This window comes from Mastigoproctus giganteus, chromosome 1 (genome assembly GCF_048544385.1).
Source record: "Mastigoproctus giganteus isolate SK-2022 chromosome 1, ASM4854438v1, whole genome shotgun sequence".
NCBI classification, from domain to species: Eukaryota; Metazoa; Arthropoda; class Arachnida; order Uropygi; family Thelyphonidae; genus Mastigoproctus; species Mastigoproctus giganteus.
The window spans coordinates 264,944,036-264,966,252 of NC_143575.1; the positions used below are offsets into that span (position 1 = coordinate 264,944,036).

General features: G+C 40.2%; 1 protein-coding gene across 1 annotated transcript in view; it reads left to right on the plus strand.

Moving 5' to 3' along the window:
• LOC150091901 (retinaldehyde-binding protein 1-like) overlaps positions 1–22,217 on the plus strand; it is a 43,832-nt gene that overhangs the window by 13,257 nt on the left and 8,358 nt on the right. Inside the window, exons 2-3 of the mRNA XM_090386125.1 lie at positions 16,670–16,843; positions 16,968–17,127. Coding sequence (XP_090242251.1) covers positions 16,670–16,843; positions 16,968–17,127 — 334 coding nt within the window. The remainder of the gene's footprint in view (positions 1–16,669; positions 16,844–16,967; positions 17,128–22,217) is intronic.

Consider the following 22,217-nt stretch of genomic DNA (forward strand, 5'->3'; position numbering starts at 1 on the left):
AACAAAGAAGCTAACCATTACAGAGCAATCAAGGGCCTGGTGGAGTCCAAAAGTCTCTGAAAGCTTCCAGGTCAAACAGAACATGTATAAGCGATGTAAAAACTCCGCCTCACCCTCAGACAGAACTGCCTTTTCTCTAGCTAGGGTGCGTTTTATTAGGAACAAGAGGGAGGCAACAAAACTTCATTTAGAGGCTTCCATAAATAAGGGGAAGCCCTTCCATAGAAGCAAATCAGAGGACGCCATCGACTCACTCAATCTGAGCAGTTGGCTCAACCATATCACTAGGTTCGCCGCTCAGCCAGAATCCACTACACCAATGGAATTCCCAATCAATCCGATTTCAACAGATCTCTTAAATTCAGTTCAACTTACCAAATATCAGCTGATTGATGCAATGAATAGTTTAGCACCTATGGCCGCATCCGGCGCCGGCGGGATTCCTCAGTTTATGCTGAAATACCTGAGCACATTTATTGTTGATCTTATTTTGTTGTTATTCAACAAAATCCTTCATCAAAAATTCTTCCCTCCTATGTGGCATATCTAACTAGTAAGACCGCTGGCAAAATACGCTCTGCTTCTGAGCTCAAGTCACTTCCGTCCTATTTCTTCTGCATAAGCCTATTAAAGCTCTTTGAGAAATCTCTTCTGAAAAGGTTGACCACCCAAATAATGCCACATCAGCCACCGCAGATCCACTATGCCACCCGGTCAAGATCCACCGCTACAAATTTAGTCACCACCACTTCCAAGATCCTCCAGGCATTTGAACACGGTTCAGAAATCACCGATACTTATATCGACGTCCAAGCAGCATTTGATTCCGTATCCATTCACACCTTGGCAAGGCTACTACGTGAGTATTACCTCATTGGAGGAGACGTGCTCTGGTTCATTCAGACAATGCTTAGAACAGGACTTATTGTTCGCGATGCCAATCGGCGCTACACCAGAACTATTACAGCTGGAGTCCTACAAGGTGGGGTCCTCTCTGGTATCTTCTTCTCAGCTATTCTTCTGCCTTTCGTGACGGGCCGATCCGATATTATCGTTGTTGTTGTTGTTTGGTTTTTAGGAGCATTAGCAACTAAGGCCATATTGCTCCGGGGATATGCGGTGGTCATTCCCTGACCTTTCCGCATCCTCCGTATTTGCTGGGCACGGGCTCGAACCCCGGTCTGATCAAGAAGCGTGTGCTACGCACTGTTGCTCCTGCCCACCTGGCTACGGAGGCCCCCCGATATTATCACCTTTGCTGATGATATAAAGCTGTTCACTACTATCAACCCTGGAGACACTGCAGACTACACAAATGCTTTAATCATACAGAAAATCCTCCAGAACCTCGAGGCTTTCCTCTCCGATTTCGGCCTTCACATCAATCCTGAGAAGTCGAAACAGTTGACCTACTCGCTGAAACGCAACCCAACAATGGTGCAACCCAATATAAGAGGATCTGCGATTTCTGCTGTTCAGCAGCACACCGATCTGGGCGTTATTTTTGACCAGAAGCCCTCCTTTCTACCACACATAGACCACCTGCAAATAAAGTTCTGTCGACTCCGGTGGATGCTTAAGCAACAACTTATGCATGTCCATGACCAGGCCGTTGGATGCAGATAAATTAAGACATGTGTCTATCTGGTCATACTTTATGGCGCAGAAGTCTGAACCTCAACTGCCGCAACGCATCTGAGACGGATTTTTGCGGGCGAATTTTGGCTATTGAAGTGGGCCATATGGAAATTTCGGCCTTTCCCCCTGCACCAAGGACCATAGATTGTTCATTACCTATAAATGGCGGCAGCTCTAAACGTCAGACGTCTTCCTGCCATTATCCATGAGAGGAGACTCGTCTTTGCTGTAAAAATGATGGTTGGCATTATTTCGGAACCAGACTTCTGGTTCCAACTGACCTGACAGCACTGCTGCTGTCAGGTCAGTTGGCCCGAAGGCCACCCTAAACCGGTTAAAGTTATCCGATCGGTTCTTACCTGTGCAAATGCTGCAGTACATACACTCCTTGGATGGCGACCTCTACAAGTTCGCATTAAATAAAAAATATAGGCAAAACTTACTCCATCGACTTCCTTCTCAGGACCACGTCATAGGACATTAGAACCTGCTCCCAAGGACCTGTCCATCACTGCCATGGATCCATCACCACAGTGTTCCAACTTTCTGCGCCTGCTCAGATGACTCCAGCACTGTAAAAGGACTGCTCCCTGGAGAATAATTTAATTTGATAACATGCTGTTGTGTAAATATTTTCATATGTAAATTTTTCAATTTTTTTTCCAATGTTTAAACCTACACTTGTTTAATTAGTAATAATGTTTTTTTTTCTCCTATCTCATCTTTGTTTATTACATTGTATTAGCCTTTCTCTGTAAACCCCTGGCTTGTAGCCGTGAAGGGTATTGTGTACGGCGTGCGCCTTTTGTATGCAATAAAGAGTTCGTATTCTTCTTCTAATATTTACAGAAAAGGAGAGCACTAAAGAATATTACCAGAGATAATAATATCTTGAGGTCTACCTCTGATGTCAGGAGGGCTGGGAACTCACACAGCTAATGTTGCCTTGTCTTGTCCTTGATTACGTCGGGTGGTCAGTAACCATTGCGTTTATAATGGGCAGCATCTCCTTGAGTAGAAATTTATCTGCTTAAGGCTAGGCGGTTGTCTATTGGTATGGAGGCAGGGTTGTGAGTGCAAGAATAGTGGTGGACCCTCCAGATACACATATCTCTAATGTTGGAAACAGATTTTTCCCTCTACAATCTGCAACACATGCAAAATGCGAGTCCTGAACAAGGAGTTTCAGCTGTGAAAATTGAGTGCTGCTGTCAGGTTAGCGGTTCCGATGGGTAGTAGGAAGGAAAGTTTGTGAGTTAACCCATGTGCAATTTTTCAGGTTTCAGGCGAAGGTATGATGGCTTTTCATCCCGGAAACTCCGAGTTTTCTTCCAGCAAACAGCAAATTGACAACAGACCACACGGAATTTGCAGACATGTATACAGCGCAATATGGCCTAAGTCGCTGATGTGCCTTAAAATCCCAGCAACATGTAAAGGGGACATTCTTCCTCACATGGAGATGAAAGTAAAAAGGAGTAAGGTCCTGACTGTTGTTGTTGTTAATAGATTTGAAGAGCATCAGCAACTAAGGCCATATTGTTCCGTTTATATTGTCTGTAAATTGCGCGTGATCTGTGCTCGAGTTTCTGTTTTGCTGGACGAAAAACCATAATTTCCGGGAATGAAAATCGTCCTAGGCTTGCTTGAGACCGACTAATTCAGCCACCTTTTAAAAAAGACCCATAAAATTTCTGACGTTACCGACTGGACTCGAACTCATGGCCTTTACACACGGTGTGGGGAGGACGACCATTCTACCAACTGTGCTACCCAGAAGTGCCTGGACTATGGTGGATGGGCAAGTATATTCAAATTATTTTGTTATAGTCGCCCAGAATTTCTTATATATACCCGTTTATGTAATGTGTCTGCAAATTGCGTGTGTTTTCTGGTCGATTTGCCTATTTTGCTGGACGAAAAACCCCAGTTTCTGGAGGAAAAATCTTGCTATCTACGCCAGAGACCGAATAACTGAGCCACGGAGTGAAAAAAGCCCATTAAAGTTCCTCGCGTCATCGATGGGAATCGAACCCCGACCTTTTCCACTCGGTGTCGGAAGGACGGTGACGATACCACTGTGGTAGCCTCACAGATGGGCAAGTATATTCCAACCCTAACACAATACCACCGTCTTTTAACAAACCTGTAGCGTGATGGTCGAGTTTTCTCCATGAAGTCGATCAGGAGAAACGCCATAGAGAGAGGTGTTATCAAAGCAACTAAGGCTATGAGGCGTCAGTGTATCGTGTCTGTAAATTGAATGGTTTTATTATCTTTTCTACTAGCACAATTATTTCTAGCAAACCACACCTTTCCTTCCCAAAGTTCTAAGACTGAAAGATGTGGAGCCGTAACGAAAGACCGGTTAACTTGGTCACAAATGGAATAGGCTTGATCTCTTTTGGGAGAACGGAGCCCCACATGTGTTAATGTTTTGCTGTTCTAGTTTGTTTCCGGGATTGTGTGGAGGGCGCAAAATAATGATAATAATAAATAAATAAATAATAATAAAATAAAATAAATAATAATAAATATTTGCCAAGCTCCATCATTTGTTTTGGAACCTATCGAGCATACACTTTTGGATTGAGAGTGTATTGTGGATATTGACGTGAACAGTTTCTGGGCACATGTTGGTATCCTCAGCAGTGGATCAGAGCTTTTTACTCACCTGTCACCAAGAACGATCTTCAGTGCCCTTTTTTTTTAACCTTATTTAAACTAATTAAACCATTATTTTGGATATTACAGTTTGATCAAATACAGCTCGCATTTGCTGTAGTCCCTGTGGACTACAGTAAATGTCCTTTCTGCCAGAAAAAAAAATAAATAAATAAATAAAATAAAAAAATATAATAATAATAAAATAAAGTAACAAAAATACATAAAATAAAATAATAAATAAAAACAAATTAATAATAAAAAGAAGAAAATTAAAAAAAATAATAATAAAATTAATAACAGAAAAGGAAATGTACAACTTATGCAATTCCTTCGTTCCTTATGTAATTATCCAACTGACCTTTGAATTTCCCCAGACTGTCAGCCTCTACCACGCATGTAGGTAACTTATTCCACTAATTTATAACTCGCTGGCTAAAATAAAACTTCTTGAAATCCAGTCTAAACAACTCCCCCCCGTAACTTGAAATTATGGCCCCTCGTTCCAGAATCATTTATAACCGTAAAAATTTCGTCTGTATTCATTTTGCTTATGCCTCTCAGAGTCTTAAACACCTTAATCAAGTCTTCTCTAAGGTTTCCAAGCTCTGCAACCCACATATTCGAAGCCTTTCCTCATATGGATGCCCTTTAGTTGCCGATCTCACCAGGCGAATTACCCGTCTTTGGACCCTTTCAAGAAGAATAATGTCTTTCTTTAGGTGTGGTCTCCATACTTGGACACAGTATTCCAAGTGTGGTCTAACAATAGTGTTATATAATGTGATTATGACGTCCTTATCTCTACTAGCGATTGTGTGATAAATCATCGATAGGACACCATGGGCTCTCCTTGCAACCATGTGTGGACATGTGTATATGTAATGGGCGGCACCTAGAACGTTTGTTGAACTCCACCTCATATCTCTGTGAAGAACAGTATCACTACAAACGGGCCAGATGTGTGTGACGTAGGTTTGTGTGTATTATGTGTGTGTTCTGTTGTTGTGTCTGGCCGCTTGGCTACCCAGAAGCATCAGTCACCTGGACAGATGATTCTGGGTACTCGTCCACAACACGAGAAGGTGGGCCACTCCCAGTAAAACACGTACTGTCTCAAAAGAGACGCTGATCCACCTAGTGTTGCCAGAAGGTGGGCCAGGATCCTCTGGGGTCTCATTCCAGAGGGGGGAAAGGGAGAGAAGAAAAAAAAAAAAAGGAAAAGGTTATAAATAAAAAATAAAATAAAATAATAAATAAATAAAAAATAAAATAAAATAATAAATAAATAAAAAATAAAATAAAATAATAAATAAAAAATAAAATAAAATAATAAATAAATAAAAAATAAAATAAAATAATAATAAAAATAAATAAAGAAGAGAAAAAAAAATAAATAAAATTAAAATAAATAAATAGGAAAAAAAAGTAATTAATAAAAATAAGTAGACAATAAATTTCAATAACGCTATATCTAAATGGCAAATTAAGCAGGAAAAAAAAAATTGGTGCGTTTGAGGGAAAAAATAAAATGAAATAAAAAAAAAACATAGCTGCACCTGATTAACTAACTCCAGGCAGAACGCGAAGAAAAAAAAAATAATAATTATTATAATAAATAAATAGATAAAAAAGTTTTTCACTGTGGACTTTCAGTTCGTTGCACGAGTATTTCTAATGCGTCTTGCTTCAGCATGGGTTTGCCTTCTACGCTCGAAGACTTGTGCAGCATAAGTCTGCAGCGCTGAGAGGTTTTCTGGTGTTCGGAGTAGGAGATCCGGTTGATGCTCAGTGATGTTTGGTACTGCCTGTGTAAGAGTTCTTCTGATGTCTTCGTACAGCGGACATTCAAATAGCAGATGCTTCCAGTTCTCCTTGCAACCAGTCTACAGCGCTCGGAGAACTTCATATCTGACCGTATCGTAATATCCAAGTCCCTTTCCTCCACTACCGGCTTTAATTCAACTCCGCTAAGTGACAAGATGCTGAGGCTTTTGCAGTTACTAATGACCTTACACAGATTGTTCATTTACCTATAAGAATACACCGGACAATCCTAACCACACAGCTAACACGCTTGATGTTTTTCTCACAACCCTTCTAACTACACGGTCGAAGTGAATAGTCCTTTAGGCACCTCAGATCACAACTTGCTGATTGTCTCTTCTCCAATGGAGCCTTTATCTAATGGCTATTCCCAACCTCGTGATTTTTGGGATTACAAGAATGCAAAATGATATGACCTGCGAGATTTCTTTTCTTCTTTTCCTTGGTCGGATTACTGTTTCAAAACTTCTGATGTCAACGTTTGCTCAGATCGTGTCAGTGAAATGATTCTTGCAAGAATGGAATCCTTTATCCCAAACTTCACTTTAAAATCTGGTCCTTTATCTAAACTTTGGTTTTCCAATAAATGTGCTAAGGCTGTTCAAGAGAAGAACGTTGCATATCGTAATTGGCTTGTTTCCAATTCTTCAGTTTCATTTTCTGACTATACTAAAGTGCGCAACAATTGTAAAGCAGTTATTAATCAGTCCAAACTAGATTTTGAACAGGCAAAGAGTAGAAAACTTGCTTCTTGTCCTAATGGGAGCTGAGAATTCTGGTCTCTTGCCCAAGCTATTGGCCGCAACTTTTGCCCACCTCTGTCAAAACCAGATGGTTCTGTTGTCACTTCAGCCAAGGATAAAGCTGACCTGCTAGCATCGCATTTTTTTTCCAACTCATGTATTAATGATTTTGGGAAAAAAAACACCTCCGACCATTCCCAACACACTCCATTCAATGCCTCCTATGGTCTTTCGTCAAAAGAATGTCAGAAGGATTTTGACGAATCTTGATGCTAAGAAAGCTCCAGGTCCTGTTGGTATTTCTCCACTTGTTCTCAGAACGTGTGCTCCTGAACTTACTCCTGTTCTTTTCCGCTTTTTTCATTTTCTTATTCCAAAGGTGTTTTTCCTTCTGCTTGGAAATTTGCTCATATCCAGCCAGTTCTTAAAAAAGGGTGACAAATCCCTCCCATCCAATTATCGTCCCATTGCAATTACTTCTACTCTTTCTAAAGCAGTGGAGAAATGAATTAATCGCCAACTCTTAAAACTACCTAGAAACCTTCCGTCTGATCAACGATCGCCAGTATGGATTCCGTCAGTATCGATCGATCCACAGGAGACCCATTTATGGATAAATTCAATGGAAAAGTTCGATGGAATAGAAGCAGTTGCTCAGACATCTCAAAGGCTTTCGATCGTGTTTGGCATAAAGGTCTTCTAAACAAGCTTCGAACATGCTGCTGCTGTAGAACACAGTCATCCAATAAATTCACAATAGTCTTGCTATGTGTGAGTGAACAATCCACAAGTTGCAGTCTATATCTGAGAAGTTGAAATCCCCTATTACAAAACATTCTGATTTACTGGCCCACTCTATTTCTCTGCAAAGTTGTTCGTTGTACTCATCAGAATCATTAGGCGTATAACACACCCCTACTCTCAATTTTGTTTTCTCGGTGCCTATGTCATACCAAACTGACTGAATATTGCACTGTCCATCCATGTCCACTGGATGTTTCCTAACACAGCTTTCCTAACTAATTCCATTGTGGATTGGAGCGACGTTCTTGTTTCCACAGTCCAGGGGAAGGAGCTGGCTACCCCGAGTCTATGTAAAAACTGAAACAACACTGCTAACGAATTCAGCTATTTTATTAGTTTGAATTTTCTGACTCACGATGTTAGTCATAGGTAGCAGCGCCTTATTGTGGTCATTCCTTGAACTTTTTTAGCCATGATTTGTGTTTATGATAAAATTTAATAGAAATAGGAGAAACATTGCTGTTTTTTTTTTTTAAACACTATATTTATCATGTAAAAAAGCATTATTGCAAATATTGTATTAATATTCTGTTCTGTACATATACTAACACATTCCTTTTTTTATATATATACTTTTTCTCCTCATAGCCTTAAGAAAATGTTTAATTTATTGTTTATCCTACTTAAAGTATTCTTGAAAATCTGACCTCATTTATTATTTTCTAGTCAAGTCTTATTTAATACCGGTACTGTGACTTCCCAGGAAGTGTGTGGTCACTGGCAATAGGGTTGATCTAGGGTCCCACTTTATAGAACATGCTGAGCTGTCTTTATAATCTCCAACAGCGTCTTTGAATTAAGGTCACCTAACAGGTCGAAAACTCCAGTAGAATGATTGAAGTGTAACGCTTCAGGAGTGTGAAGACGGTCAGGTCATTAAGATGCTAATGAATGCAGCAGACAAAAGGGAGGAGGGGGAGAAGCCTATCGGTAGCTTTATTACCTATTATGCTTGCTTTTCAGTGAGTAGCAACTTCCTGATAATTTATTCTCGGACTCTTTGTCTGAACATAATTAGGAATTTCCGGAAATAAACCTCCCAACTAAGTTGTTGTTGTTGTAGTTGGGTTTTAGGAGCATCAGGGATTAACGCTATATTGCTCCGTGTATACTGTCTGAAAATTGTGTGTTCTGTGGTCGATTTTCTGTTTGCTGGATGAAAAACTGGAGTTTCCCGGAGAAAACTGCGCTGTCTTCACCTGAGACCGACTAACTCAGCTACGTTGTCAAAAAGGTCCATAAAAATTCATCATATCGTTGACGGGACTCGAACTCAAGCCTTTTCCATTCAACGTGGGGAGGACGGCGATCGTACCAACTGTGCTACCCACAAGGGGCCCCGACTATAGTGTGATGAGCTGTACGTTTCAGTCAGATAATCATTCATAATTACGAGGGGGTGATAATTTAATTCGCGGACTGGTGCAAGATCTTATCTTAATTGTCATCATCTGCATCTTCTAAGGATTTCTCCTCGAAATACTCTGCCTTGAACTCTACACACTTTCGCCATCGTCGTACCCACGCATTAAATTCTTCTTGCAAGGCATTTTTCGAAAGACTGCGAAGTGCCTCCGGACGCAAAATTCTTGCCTTTCAGAGCTTCCTTCAGACGTGGAAACAGGTAGAAATCACACTAGGCTAAGTTCGGTGAATAAGGGGGATGTGGAATAACCTCAGCACCTATGTCAGTGATCATTGCCTGCACAATATTAGCCGTATGGAGGTCTGGAATTGTCTTGATGGAGAAACCACTTCACACTGGAATATGGCCATCCTACCAAGACACTCATTACCATACGCTTCATTCATCTCTTGAACTGTTTCTGATGCATTTAAGCCCGTCTGACACAATAATGAATCACATATCGCTGTTCAATCTGTATGTTCGACATGATGTTTGCTTCAAAACGATCATCAGTGGCAGGCGGCTAAAATAACTCTCTTCACGCAACACTAGCTCGACAAGTACTGGCATGCGCATAGAGAGAGTCTGCTCAGTAGTGATCGGAGGCGCCTGTAGTGGCAGTTCGCGCAGTAAACATAAAATCTTGCACCAGTACCCGAATTAAATGATCACCCTTCGTATTAATAAAACTTAATATTTCTCCCAAGAAAATATTAATGGTCTCAATTGTGTCAGATCCAAAAGCCGTTTTTGGACTCAATTGTGTCAGAAGATAATAGTAATCAGAAGATTTAAAATTACTTGTATTTATAGACTTCGTCTGTAATTGTCATGGAATCGCACTAACCAGATGTGCAATATTTCAACTTTATCTTCCATATTTTTCAACAGAAAAATATGGAAGATAAAGAAATCTCTAGATCTTTGGTATGCGGTACTTGATCCAGTTTATGACCTTTTTTCTAAATAACTATAATTATGTTTGAAGATTTTCCTTAAACTTTCAATGGGTGACTTATGGTCTGCATTTCCTCCATGGTCACCAATACGTGACATCCCATACTTGTACACGTGGTTGAAAAATTGTTTTGGCTCTTTTTTTCCTGGTTTGCAAAAGCATTTATTTTCTTTTGGATATCCACTCTTCGTTCATAGAGGCTGCAACAGGAAAAAAGTAGTCCAACTCTTCTCCTCCCCCCACACATGAGGAACAAACATCTGAATGAATTACTTCCCCAAGCGAGCAATCGTAGTAAACAGATCGATAAAGATTGAGGGGTGGAACCATTACATTATTAAGACCAGATGACAAAACGGCTCTGTTTATGGATTACGTCAGTGGTGTCCAACCTTTTCCCTTACGGGGGCCGTATCAAAATTAGATTTGTTTCGCGGGCCGCATAGAGTGATTCGAAAAAAATATGTTACAAGTTTTTTTTTCTTTTTCGCTTTTTCTTTTCAAGCTATATATAAAAAAATGCAAATTCCCAGCACTTTTATGTGCAACAGATATATGTCAGTAAATATAATATAATAAATATAATGATAAACCTAAAATTGAAATATTCGAAAATTTTATTAAGTATAATACACAATAACATTTACTGGACAAAACTTAACATTTAATAAGATGATTGAGACTGGATATTTTTAAATATTTGTTCAAAATTGTGACTCCAATCTCAATACATAATGAAGATTATGTCCTGATGGTATTTCTCGATGGAGCTTCAGGTCTTGATGGTATTTCTCTACTTGTTATTAAAACTTGCGCTCTTGATTATACTTCTGTTCTATGCCACCTTTATTCATTTTCTTATTCCAAAGATGTTTTTTCCTTCTGCTTGGAAATTTGCTCCTATCCAGCCAGTTCCTAAAAAGAGTGACAAATCCCTCCCATCAAATTACTTCTACTCTTTCTAGAGTAATGGAGAAATAACTTAACCGTCAACTCTTAAACGATCTAGAAACCTTCCATCTGATCAACGATCGCCAGTATGGATTCTGTCAGTTCGATCAACAGGTGATATTCTGGCCTATGTTGCCAATTTATGGACAAATTCAATGGAAAAGTTCTCGCGAAACACAAGCTCTTGACATCTCAAAGGCTTTCGATCGAGTTTGGCATGAAGATCTTCTGAACAAGCTTCCATCTTATGGTTTGCCAACTGTTTTTTGTAATTGGTTATCCAGTTTTCTTTCTGACGCTCACGGAGGGTGATGGAAGATGGCTCTCTGCCTTCTAACTTCACTACTAATGCTGGCGTCCCCTAAGGTTCAGTTCTTTCCTTATATTATTTTCCTCCTGTATATTAATGACCTTCTTTCATTGATCGGAAATCCTATCCATAGTTTTGCTGATGATAGCACTATGCATTCCAGTTTCCAGTTTGAGAAACCTTGCCCTGCTCAATCAGCTTCAATTTCTCGAATATCCGCAATCAATTCCTTAAATGCCGATCTCCAAGTAATTCTCCAGTGGGGCAAAGACAACTTAGTTGTTTTCAATCCTTATAAAACTCAGTCTTGTCTTATATCTCGCAAAAATGATTCTTCTGCTCCTATGCTTATCTTTGGTGACACTCCGATTTCTAAGCAAGATGATATATCTTTTTTTGGAGATTACCCTGACTTCTAACCTCTCTTGGCACAAGCACATTACAAATATTGCTTCCTCTGCATCTAAAAAACTTGGTTTTCTCTTTCGCTCTCGGCGTTACTTTTCTTCCAAACAGCTGCTCACTCTGTATAAATCGCAAATCCGCCCTACCATGGAATATTGTTCCCACATCTGGGGTGGTGCCCCCAAAACCTCTCTCAGGCTTCTTGATTCCATTCAGAAGAGGGCAGTTAGGTTAATTAATGATTCATCTCTAACAGAGTTTCTCCACTCGCTGTCTCATAGACGTACTGTTTCTGCTGCACGCCTCTTCTACAGATACTTCCATGGGCACTGTTCTTCTGAATTGGCTTCTATAATTCCCGCTCTCTCTTTCAAAACAGTCCAAACACGTGCCGCCACCAGCCAACATCCATTTACTGTCCAACTTCAAAGTCACAGAACCAACTTTTCATCTCCGTTTTTATTCATTCAACTGCTGTTTTCTGGAACAACCTTCCTTCATACGTATTTCCTGAAAATTACAGTCTACGGAAGTTCAAATCCAATATCAATAAATATCTTCTTTCGTCTTCTCAACCTCCAACCCATGCACAGTACTATAGGTTTTAATACCTCTCGTGTTTGGGGTTTTCATAAAAAAAAAAAAAATGCTCATCTGTTATTCTGTTTCTTTTTAAATATTTATTTGATTTTACGAGTGAAAAAAATCTGCTTGGAAACATAATACGTTGATCTGAACAAAGTAGCCATTTTCATGGCATTTTCTTTTATTAACAGAAAATATTCAGATGGGAAAGCCTTGTAGAATTCAAATAGTTTATTTTTGCAGTCTATATACTGTACTTATTCAGATATACTTATTGATCTTCAAGCCAAAATATGACTCAAATATTTTTGAGTCATATTTTGGCTTGAAGATCAATAATTTCAAGTTGCAATCTGGGATTGTAATTTTTAGCCATAGAAGTAAATGAGTTCTCAAACAAAAGCTTATGTTTTTTCATGGGATTTTGTGTTTATTAAACGCCAAAGCAACTAAGGCTATGAGGCGCCAGTAGATTGTGTCTGTAATTGAGCGTGTTTCTTCGGTTTGCTGAGCGGAAAGCCGTTTCCTGGAGAGAAAACATGCCACCCTTGGAAAAAAAAACAAAAAAAAAAAAAAACCGGTTCCACTGTACTTAGCTATGGAGTGAAAAGGTCCATCAAAAAGTTCCTCGCGTTACAAACTCGGTTCAAACCAGATCTTTTTCAGCCGATGTGGGGAGCACTTCAACGGACTGCTGTTTCCATGTGCGAATGTTCATTCAGTTCAGGAACTGATTCCTGCCCTTGTATTGCATCCGAATTGGGCATAGATGTTGGAAGTACGTAACCAATTATTCATGGGCACTTGTTCCAAAAAGGTGTTTGGCTTTAAAATCATAAGTCATCGCTCCTACAGCACTGACTTTGTCCCCATAAATTTTCACTTATTTGGACCAGTGAAAGACCATCTGGGCCGACAAAAATTCCAACTTGATGAACTCAAGCGGTGTTGTTGTTGTTATTGGGTTCTAGGATCATCAACGACTAAGGCCATATAGCTCAGTGTATACTGTCTGTAAATTGCGTGTGTTCTGTGGTCGATTTTCTGTTTTATTGACGAGAAACCTGAATTTCCGGGAGAGAAAAACCATGCTACCCTCACCTGAGATCGACTAACTCAGCCACGTTGTGAAAAAGGTCTATAAAATTCCACTCTTCATCGACGCGACTCGAACTGGGGTTCTTTCCACCTGGTGTGGGGAGAAAGGCGATTCTACCAACTGTGCTACTCACGAGGGCCTCTTGATAGCAATAGCGTTGCTATCAAGAGGCTGTGCTTTGGTAGTACCTCTGTTTAAAAAATTTAAGAGGGTTCCCTTTCCCAAATTGGAAACGGTGAATAGCAACAGAGGACCCCTTTTCCAAAGGGCATCGGTCAATAGCAACATCTATTGAAGAAATAGCTTTTACTGTGTTCGATGGTGCCATACGAAGTATACTCTCGTCCGCTAGTGCCAGGGTGGTGTTTTTACGACTAGATGTTCCATGAGCAACAAACCTCTTAGGTCCCTCCTGCAGTGGTTTCTTTTCATGGCTCATGTGATGCACCACTTAAATCTGATTAGGATGGAGGTGGATGATATGTGCAATTTTGCATTTAGTTTTAGTATAATTAGTTTTCTTATTTCTAAAATAGTCATGAATAATAATTACCGTATTTTCCGGACTATAAGACTCACCTAGGTTTCAGAAGGCGAGTTTTGGTAAAAAATTATATTATTACGTATATAAAACGAAAAATTCACAGAATCGCAAAATTTGAAAGTGCTTATTAAACAAAATGTCAGTATTGAACGGGCGCAAATTTTATAAACGTAAAAATTCACCACCATCACACTTTACACTGCCGACGCCATGATCTGAAATTTTGCTTTCTTCAAAGAGGGGTCTCATTCCAGTACCATCAAGGGCATTGCTGAGTTTACATTTTGATCTGATTGAAGTATTTAAGGCTTTGAATGGATTGAAATTGCATACTCGTGAATATTTCTAATACATGAAGAAACATGTTATAACATGTCTCGACAAGTGTTATATGATGAAGTGAGAGTCGTGATAAAATCAGTCCCATTGCTTTACGGTCGCACCTCGTAAGCATGCATTAATTCCGACGAGGAAATTCACAGCGTTCTACATCCATAACGAGGTCGAGTGCGGGTGTTTTAATGCGACCTAGAAACAGTTCATAATGGGAACATTTCCGGTCAGAATCAAGTGAGGATATGATGCTGTCAGAAGAAGGAAGTTTCTGCTGAAATACGCACGTTGCTGACAATATATTCCCTTTGACCTCACGTGACTTCCTAGATCGTTCCGCAGTTCTTATTTCACGGACAGTGATCACTTCCTTAGTGACTAATACCCTCCCCCCCTTTTCTGTCTTACCTCATTTTATTTACTTACATGTCATGCCCTCTTTCCTTGATTCGTGTAGACACAAGAAAGTGAGAACAGGTGGCCACAAATTGCATATTTTTTCTCATAAATAAAAACTGAGGCCGATACGCCTTGTGGACGTTCACACCTCGTCGCACAGCAATGGCTTTCATTGCGTGAACATATTTTTCTTTAAAAAAATAGTTTGGATTCGTTAAGTCAACGGTGAAGAAAGAAATGCAAGTGTGCTCTCTTAATTTTTAATAGTAAATAATCGCAATTTATTCACATCTTTTCTTTTTTTTTTTCTTTTTTTTCTTTTTAGGTTTCTTACCATCATTGAATCTTAGGTTTCAGAAATATTTGCACTGAAATGAAAATACTTAAATAATAATAACTGTTACAAAACACCATTATTTATTTAAAAATGATTTTGTTTCATCGGCGATGTAAGTGAAACAGTCAGGTGGTAAGGACAGTGAGGCATTATGGGTCACTGTCCATAATGCCACGACAGTGGTCGTTGCAGAAATGTTAAGTTAAATTTTGTTGATACCTTGAAACCTCTGTAGCAATTCGGTTCCTCTTTTTACAAGAGAAAACACCCAAAACAATCCACGAAGAAATGGTCGTTGTTTATGAAGAAGACTGCCCAGGTTAGCGTTGTTGCCCATTGGTATAAATAATTCAAATGTGGAAGAACTTCAGTGCATGGTGAAGAAATCCCAGGACACCCAGCAACTACTGTAACAGAAGGTAGTGTTGCAAAAAATGAGGCATTAATCCTGGAAGATCGTCTTATTAGAGTCAAAGAACTAGCTGCAGATCTCCAAACTAGTGAAAGGGCTGTGGAGAACATCATCCAACAACAGTTGCAGACGACCAAAGGATTCCAGTAGATGGGTTCCAGACTTCTGACCCATTCCAAGAAGAAGGAAAGTGCCCAATGTGCACATGAAATGTTGTCCATGTGCCGAGTAAAGCAAGAGGAGTTTTTTTTCCCACGGCTAGTAGCCATCGATGAAACTTGAATCCATCACTATGATCTCGAAACTAAATAAATGCCAAAACAATGGAGGCATACAGAATCCCTACCTCCAAAAAGGCAAAGGTGCAACTAATTGCTGGCAAGGTAATGTTGCCATTTTTTTGGGATTAGCATGATATAATACAGATTACCTTCAAAAGGGCTGTCCTGTGACTGCGAAGTATCCAGCCTCCTCATAAAGTTACGTGCTGCTATAAAAGAAAAAAAAAAAAAAAAACAGGGGATATGCTGTCAAAAGGTGTGCGCCTGCTCCACGATAATGCCCCTGCACATTCTTCAAATGCCGCAGTGAGATGTACCCACGAATGTGGGTTTGAAATATTGCGCCATTTCTGTCTCGCATTTTCGTTACCAATTCTTTTTTTTTTTTCAGTCCGAGAAATTAGTAGGTGCGGCCAAAGGTGTTTTCACATCAAAATGTCATACATGGTATTTGCTTCAACTTTCTATCACAACTACTTCTGGGTAATAAAACTCTTTTTCGAGCCCTCCCCCCTCTTATATGCCAAAAACATCTATTGTCTTCACTATGTATGCCCATCTGTCCGTCCGCATGTAACAGCGCTACTCCTAGTGAATGGATTTTCATCTGTCTGTCCGTCCGCATGTAATAACACTACTTCTAGTGAATGGATTTTCATAAAATTTTATATTTGGTTCTTTTAGAAAGCTCTCCATATTACCGTATATTGCAGCTGAAATATTGGATATTATGTTTGTTGCCGTGTGCTGATTGAAATATTGTACCTGGCATCGTTTTACCATTATGGGTATTTCTGGATGAGGATTTTATCTTTCAGATAATAAAGATTTATTCTTAAAAGAAAAAAAAATGGCGGATGCGCAGAAGCAAATAGTTATCGGTTCGCGCATAAACGTCTACCTTTTGTTCGTTTTTTTTTTTTTTTTTTTTTTTGGTGTACATTAACTGACTTGTTTACTCCCTCTGACAGCCACTATGGGGTCTCTGGACGAGAAGGACGATTTTTACGATGTCAAGGAGTATCTTTCTGACGACGAAGAAATCGAATACCCGTACGAAGCCCATGGCAACGCAAAGGGAGAAGCCATCCAGGAGATACGAGAATGGACCAAGATGCAACCCCATTTCATCAATTGCCGCTTAGGTAAGAAATGCATCCTGTTTAATGAAGTCATTTCAGGTTCATCAAATTCATTGAGTACTTTGTCAGGATTCTATAGTTTTTCTCTTAATGAAAAATCAGGCGCCATATTTCTCTTTCTTTCCAGACGACAGCTTTTTGCTTCGGTTTCTACGAATGCAGAAATACTGCGTTCCTCGAGCGAAGGAAGTGTTGGACAAATATCTGACTGTACGAACTCGGTATCCCCACTTTTACCATCAGCTTGACATAGAAGAGCAAGGGGTTCGAGACCTGATATCGAGAGGGTAAGTTTCCCATTTTATGACTTCGAGATGATTATGGTTATATAATCATTTCAGGGCCACGCTCTTCTTTACAGATGAATCAGCATACGATAGGAAAGCTGGAATTTGATCCATTAGTGGAACGAATATTGCTGCAAATAGCAAGACTGAGAGAGAACCACCTTGTGGGATCCCTACTTCGACGCTTTTAGTGACTGTAATGCCATCGCCTTTGAAGTGAAGCATTCTCCTAGATAGAAAATTATGACATTTGTTTTACACACGAATTCCCCCTCGTGGGTAGGATCACTGTCCTTCCTATACCTGGTGGAAAAGACCTGAGTTCGAGTCCTTGATGACGTGAGAAATTCATATGGTCCTTTTTCACAACGTGGCTGAGTTAGTTGGTGTCAGACCAGAATAGCATGGTTTTCCTCCCGGAAACTCAGGTTTTTCATCCAGCGAACAGAAAATCGACCTCAGACCACACGCAATTTACAGACAGCATACAGAGCAATATGGCCTTAGTCGCCGATGCTCCTAAAATCCTACTACAGCACACGAATTCCAGAATTTGAATTAGTGCTGCCATCTGGCGGCCTAAAGAGGGACTATCAGTCACACGTGATGTTTGAAGTATTGTAGACAAATTAAATGAATTTGGACTGGAAAGTTCAGATCTTTGTTTTTGCGGCTGCAGAGAAGATTGGAACATCTGTTGTATTAATGTCGCATCGATAGTGATATAAGAGATTATTTGCGACCATGTTTGGACCCTTTATCCCTGGTAATGAAATTTGTTTTATGGATAATCAGCGCTCATTTCAAATCCTTCAAGAGTTTGCCCATCAACTTTCCACCAGAAGATCTTTAATCCTCGGCACTGCTAATATTGAATCGGGAATGGTGAGGTATCAAACTGGTGTTAAGTGCTCAAGGTGGCTAAAAGACAAGAGGTCAATAAAGGGTCAATATTCAGAGGGGACTAGCGGGTAGCCTCAGGGAACAGTTGGGTTTATAATTTTGATAAATGATATCGCAGTCTTAACGAAGTCTTTTTGAAGCAATGGCAACTAAAGTTGCCATTGCTTTAAAACATGGCAACTAAAGTTTAATGCTGCTAAATGTAAGGTTTATGCATTTGGGGAACGGAGTTCCTTGAGTAACGAATAAGCTAAGGAGAGAGGAGTTAAAAGTGGTTCAAAACAAAAAAGACAGGTGTTATGATCTGACATGAAAACAGACGGCTAGAAATGCACTTGGTGTTCTGTCTATGACTCTCTGGTGGGGAGAAGGACGTCATTGTCCCTCTCTACACAAGACGATGGTTAGACCGCATTTGGAATATTGTATTCAACTCTGGCGACCGCACGAAAAAGAAGGCACAGACCTAAAGAGGCGTCACTGCCTTAATAGGGCCAACTTAAAAGTCCATGAGTATTAAGTTCATGAATTATTTAGGTGTTATGATTCAATCTGACATGAATTGTTGGTGAGTGCAAAGAGATGCACATATGCAGAAGATGTGCACACTTTGACAGCTAAGAGGAGATCTAATTGAGATGTATAAGGCAGTGAAGGGATTGAGTAGAATGAATGAGGAAGGTCTGTTCTCGCTTGTGGGTGAGACACGAACCAGGAGATGTATATAAAATCTCGGAGTAAAAGAAGGTTGGATCTCATGAAATTAACCAGTGGGAAGTTGTTGAACATTGGAATAAGTTGTTCCCTTCCCACAACTGGTAGAAGCCAAATATGGTAGTCTGGCTAAATTTAAAACAACATTGGATGATTCTCAGTCTCACAAAGAATAGACTTTGATAAAAGGAAGCCAATACTTGGCCAATATTAGCCAATTACTCGAGATGTTGTTGTTTTTGTTATTATTGGGTTTTGTGGTCGATTTTCTGTTTGCTGGACGAAAAACCCGAGTTTCCGAGAGAAAAAAAACATGCTGCCCTCCCATGAGGCCGACTAACTCAGTCACGTTGTGAAAAAGGCCCATAAAAGTTCTTCAAATCATCGAGGCGATCCTACCAACTGTGTTATCCACGAGGGTAGGAATCTTAGTAATTCATCTTGATGACTGGAATTTGTAAGCAAATTTACTTTTCATTTCCGTGTTAATTAAAATGATACGGTCCTCCTTTAATCATACAAATTTTTTTAACAGAAAAAAAATGATTGTTCCGGGGGGAGACATTGCTTCCCTCTTCCGAATTGAACGAGGCTCTTAAATTGCCCGGCAAAGCAATAGTTGTTCCGGGGGTTCGGGGGGGGCACGTCTTAATACTTCTTAAAATGCTCAACGCCTCTTTACTTGGTGTAGCACGTTTATCGACTGTTTCCTGGTTTATTCAGGGATATTGTGATTCCTCCCAATAGGCGTGGTGTGATGGAAACTGGTTTTAAGGTGCAAAGGGCGCTTTAGTCGTGTTGTTTGTTACGGAAAGCTACTTTAATGATGTGATGTCGATACTGGATTTATTCCTGAAAGACATAAAGCTAAACTTAAAAGTTCTTTTCTTTGTAAGCGTCAAACGGATATATATATATATATATATATTTTTTTTTTTACAACATACCTTTATTAATCATCTATATTTTGTGGTCCTTTTCAAAGTAGTCCTCATTAGATGAAATTAGCCCCAATCTGAATCAATGAACTCAATCTAACGTTTCTGCCATTCTTCAAAAACATGGTGGAAGCCGTTTTCTGACATTCGTTTGAGTTTAACATTAATGCTGGGTAAGTACTTGATGAAAGTATGAGCAATGTGAAGTCTGGCATTGCCGTGATGCAGCATCCACTCACCAGTTGTGGTCGCTTGCAACGAATGTGATCTTGCAAAATGCACAGTACGATTCTGTGGTCAGAACCCCTAAAATTCATATGACGTGGCACGATGTGCTGGTAAACCATTGCAGAGCCACATCTTTTGTTTTTTTTCGGTGTTGGCAATGACAACACCGAATATGGTGTTGAGAATATGGGGCATCCAGTATCCATAGTGTCATTGGCATGAAGTTCCAGTATGGATTCCTCATAATCTTGTTGTGCATCCACTACCATACTGTTGGTAGGTGGTTCAGTTTTTTAATCTTTAGCGGTTTCCAATTTTTCAGTGTCATTCGAGACCGTTGGAATGCTAGTCGATTCACTGGTTTTAGTTTTAGGTAGGTCTTTTATGGAGGTTGGTAGTGTAGCATTAACCCACTTCGCTAGAGCGGTGTTGGGTGAAATTGCCACATCTGTGTGAACTGCAGTTGAACAATAGCTCTGGGTGTGAGACGCATAGGCATGATCAAGTAGGCATGGTCAACATAACTTGTCTGCATGCCTCAGGACAGTGACTATGTTCAATTTTGTATTTTTTTGCCAGTGTTCCACATTTCGCATGATTTTCTAAACAGGGTGGCTTCCTTTGGTCATGATTCGTTTGGTATTGATTACTTTTTGACTGCTAAGTTCCCGCAGTAATTCTTCCTCAGAGACTGTAAACAGGTCCCACTCAGTGATGACACTTTTTGATGGATTTAAGGTATTGTGGGGAGTAATAGATACTGGCAGCCCACCAAATGTGTTTGTTTTCGGCAGCCATTCAGAATGTTTTGACGTAGCTGTTTAGATCTAGGCTCTGGATTTGGCGATGGATTCCAAATAGGAATCCATCGCCAAAGTTTAGCAAGTCATGGCACTGTTTATCCCTTCGAAGCCATTTGGACTGGTTCAAGTCATTATCAGTTGATGTGTCTGGCTTTGAGTTGAAGGCTCTAGAGGTTGATAGTCATTTATATCCTTGGTTGCTCCTTTTTGCCTTGGAAGATAACGTTTTCCCAGGTTACCGGCCCTATGACGTGAAGCAGGAGTGGTGCCACCTAGTGACCAAGCGGCTAGAGAAGTTAAGTTTGTTAGTGAGAAAACTAATAAATACACTTAGAAAAGAAAGGTAATTTTCCTTTCTAGGTTCTTACTCAAAATCTATTAAGTACAGAACCATTTACAATGAACTCAGAATAATAAAGGCACTAGAAATTAAACAGAACGAAAATACTGGGAAAATCACTATATATCACTGAGGAAAAATCGCTTGGCACTCGGGGCCTGGTAGTACGGAAGTTTCGACTTGTGGGACAACAATTGGGAAAACAGAAATGAGAGGTGTATGTTATGGGTCACATGACTGTGCTGAGTAGAACAAACAACTATAGAGAGAGAAATAGAGTGGGTATATACACTGTGCTGCCACTTTATTAGGTACATCCACCTAGTAGCGTGTTGAGCCTCCTTGAGCCCTCAAAACAGCCTTAATTGATCTAGGTATGGATTGAACAAGATGCTGAAAACGTTGTGCAGGAATGGAGTACCATGCAGACACGAGTGTGTTACGCAGTTCCTTGAGGTTCGACGGAGGTGTAGGCCTGCAGCGAACACGAACAGCCCTTTCCAGCTCATCCCAAAGATGTTCAATAGGATTGAGATCCGCGGACTGAGCGAGCCACTGCAGCAAAGAAAAGTCATTGTCATGTTTCTGGAACCACTCCATAGTGATTCATTCGGGCTTTGTGCACCTGCGCATTATCCTGCTGGAAGTAACCATCTGACTGAGGATAAACTGTCAACATGAATGGACGCGCTTGTTCAGCAACGATGTTTAGGTACGATGTGGCATTCAGACGTGAATCTGTGGATATCAATGGACCCAACGTGTGCCAAGAAAACATTCCCCAAACCATAACACTGCCCCCACCACCTTGGCACAGTAGTCGTCAGACATGACGGGTCCATGGATTCATGTTGTTTTCGCCAAATTCTGAGCCTTCCATCAACATGATGCACCAGGAACTTCGACTCGTCAGACCAAGCAACTGTTTTCCAATCCTCGATAGTCCAATGCTGGTGCGACTAGTGGTCCGTTGCGATATTTTGTTCTGCACAAGGTTGTATTCTGACGTGATGTGCGGCATTGTGGCCCGTCTGTTTGTTTGTACAATTCTAGCCATCCCCCTGTGACCTCTCTCATCAACAAGCGATTTTCTTCCACAGGAGTGCCGTTGAGATTTTTTCTATTCGTTACACCATTCTCGATATACCCTTGAAACTGTGGTGC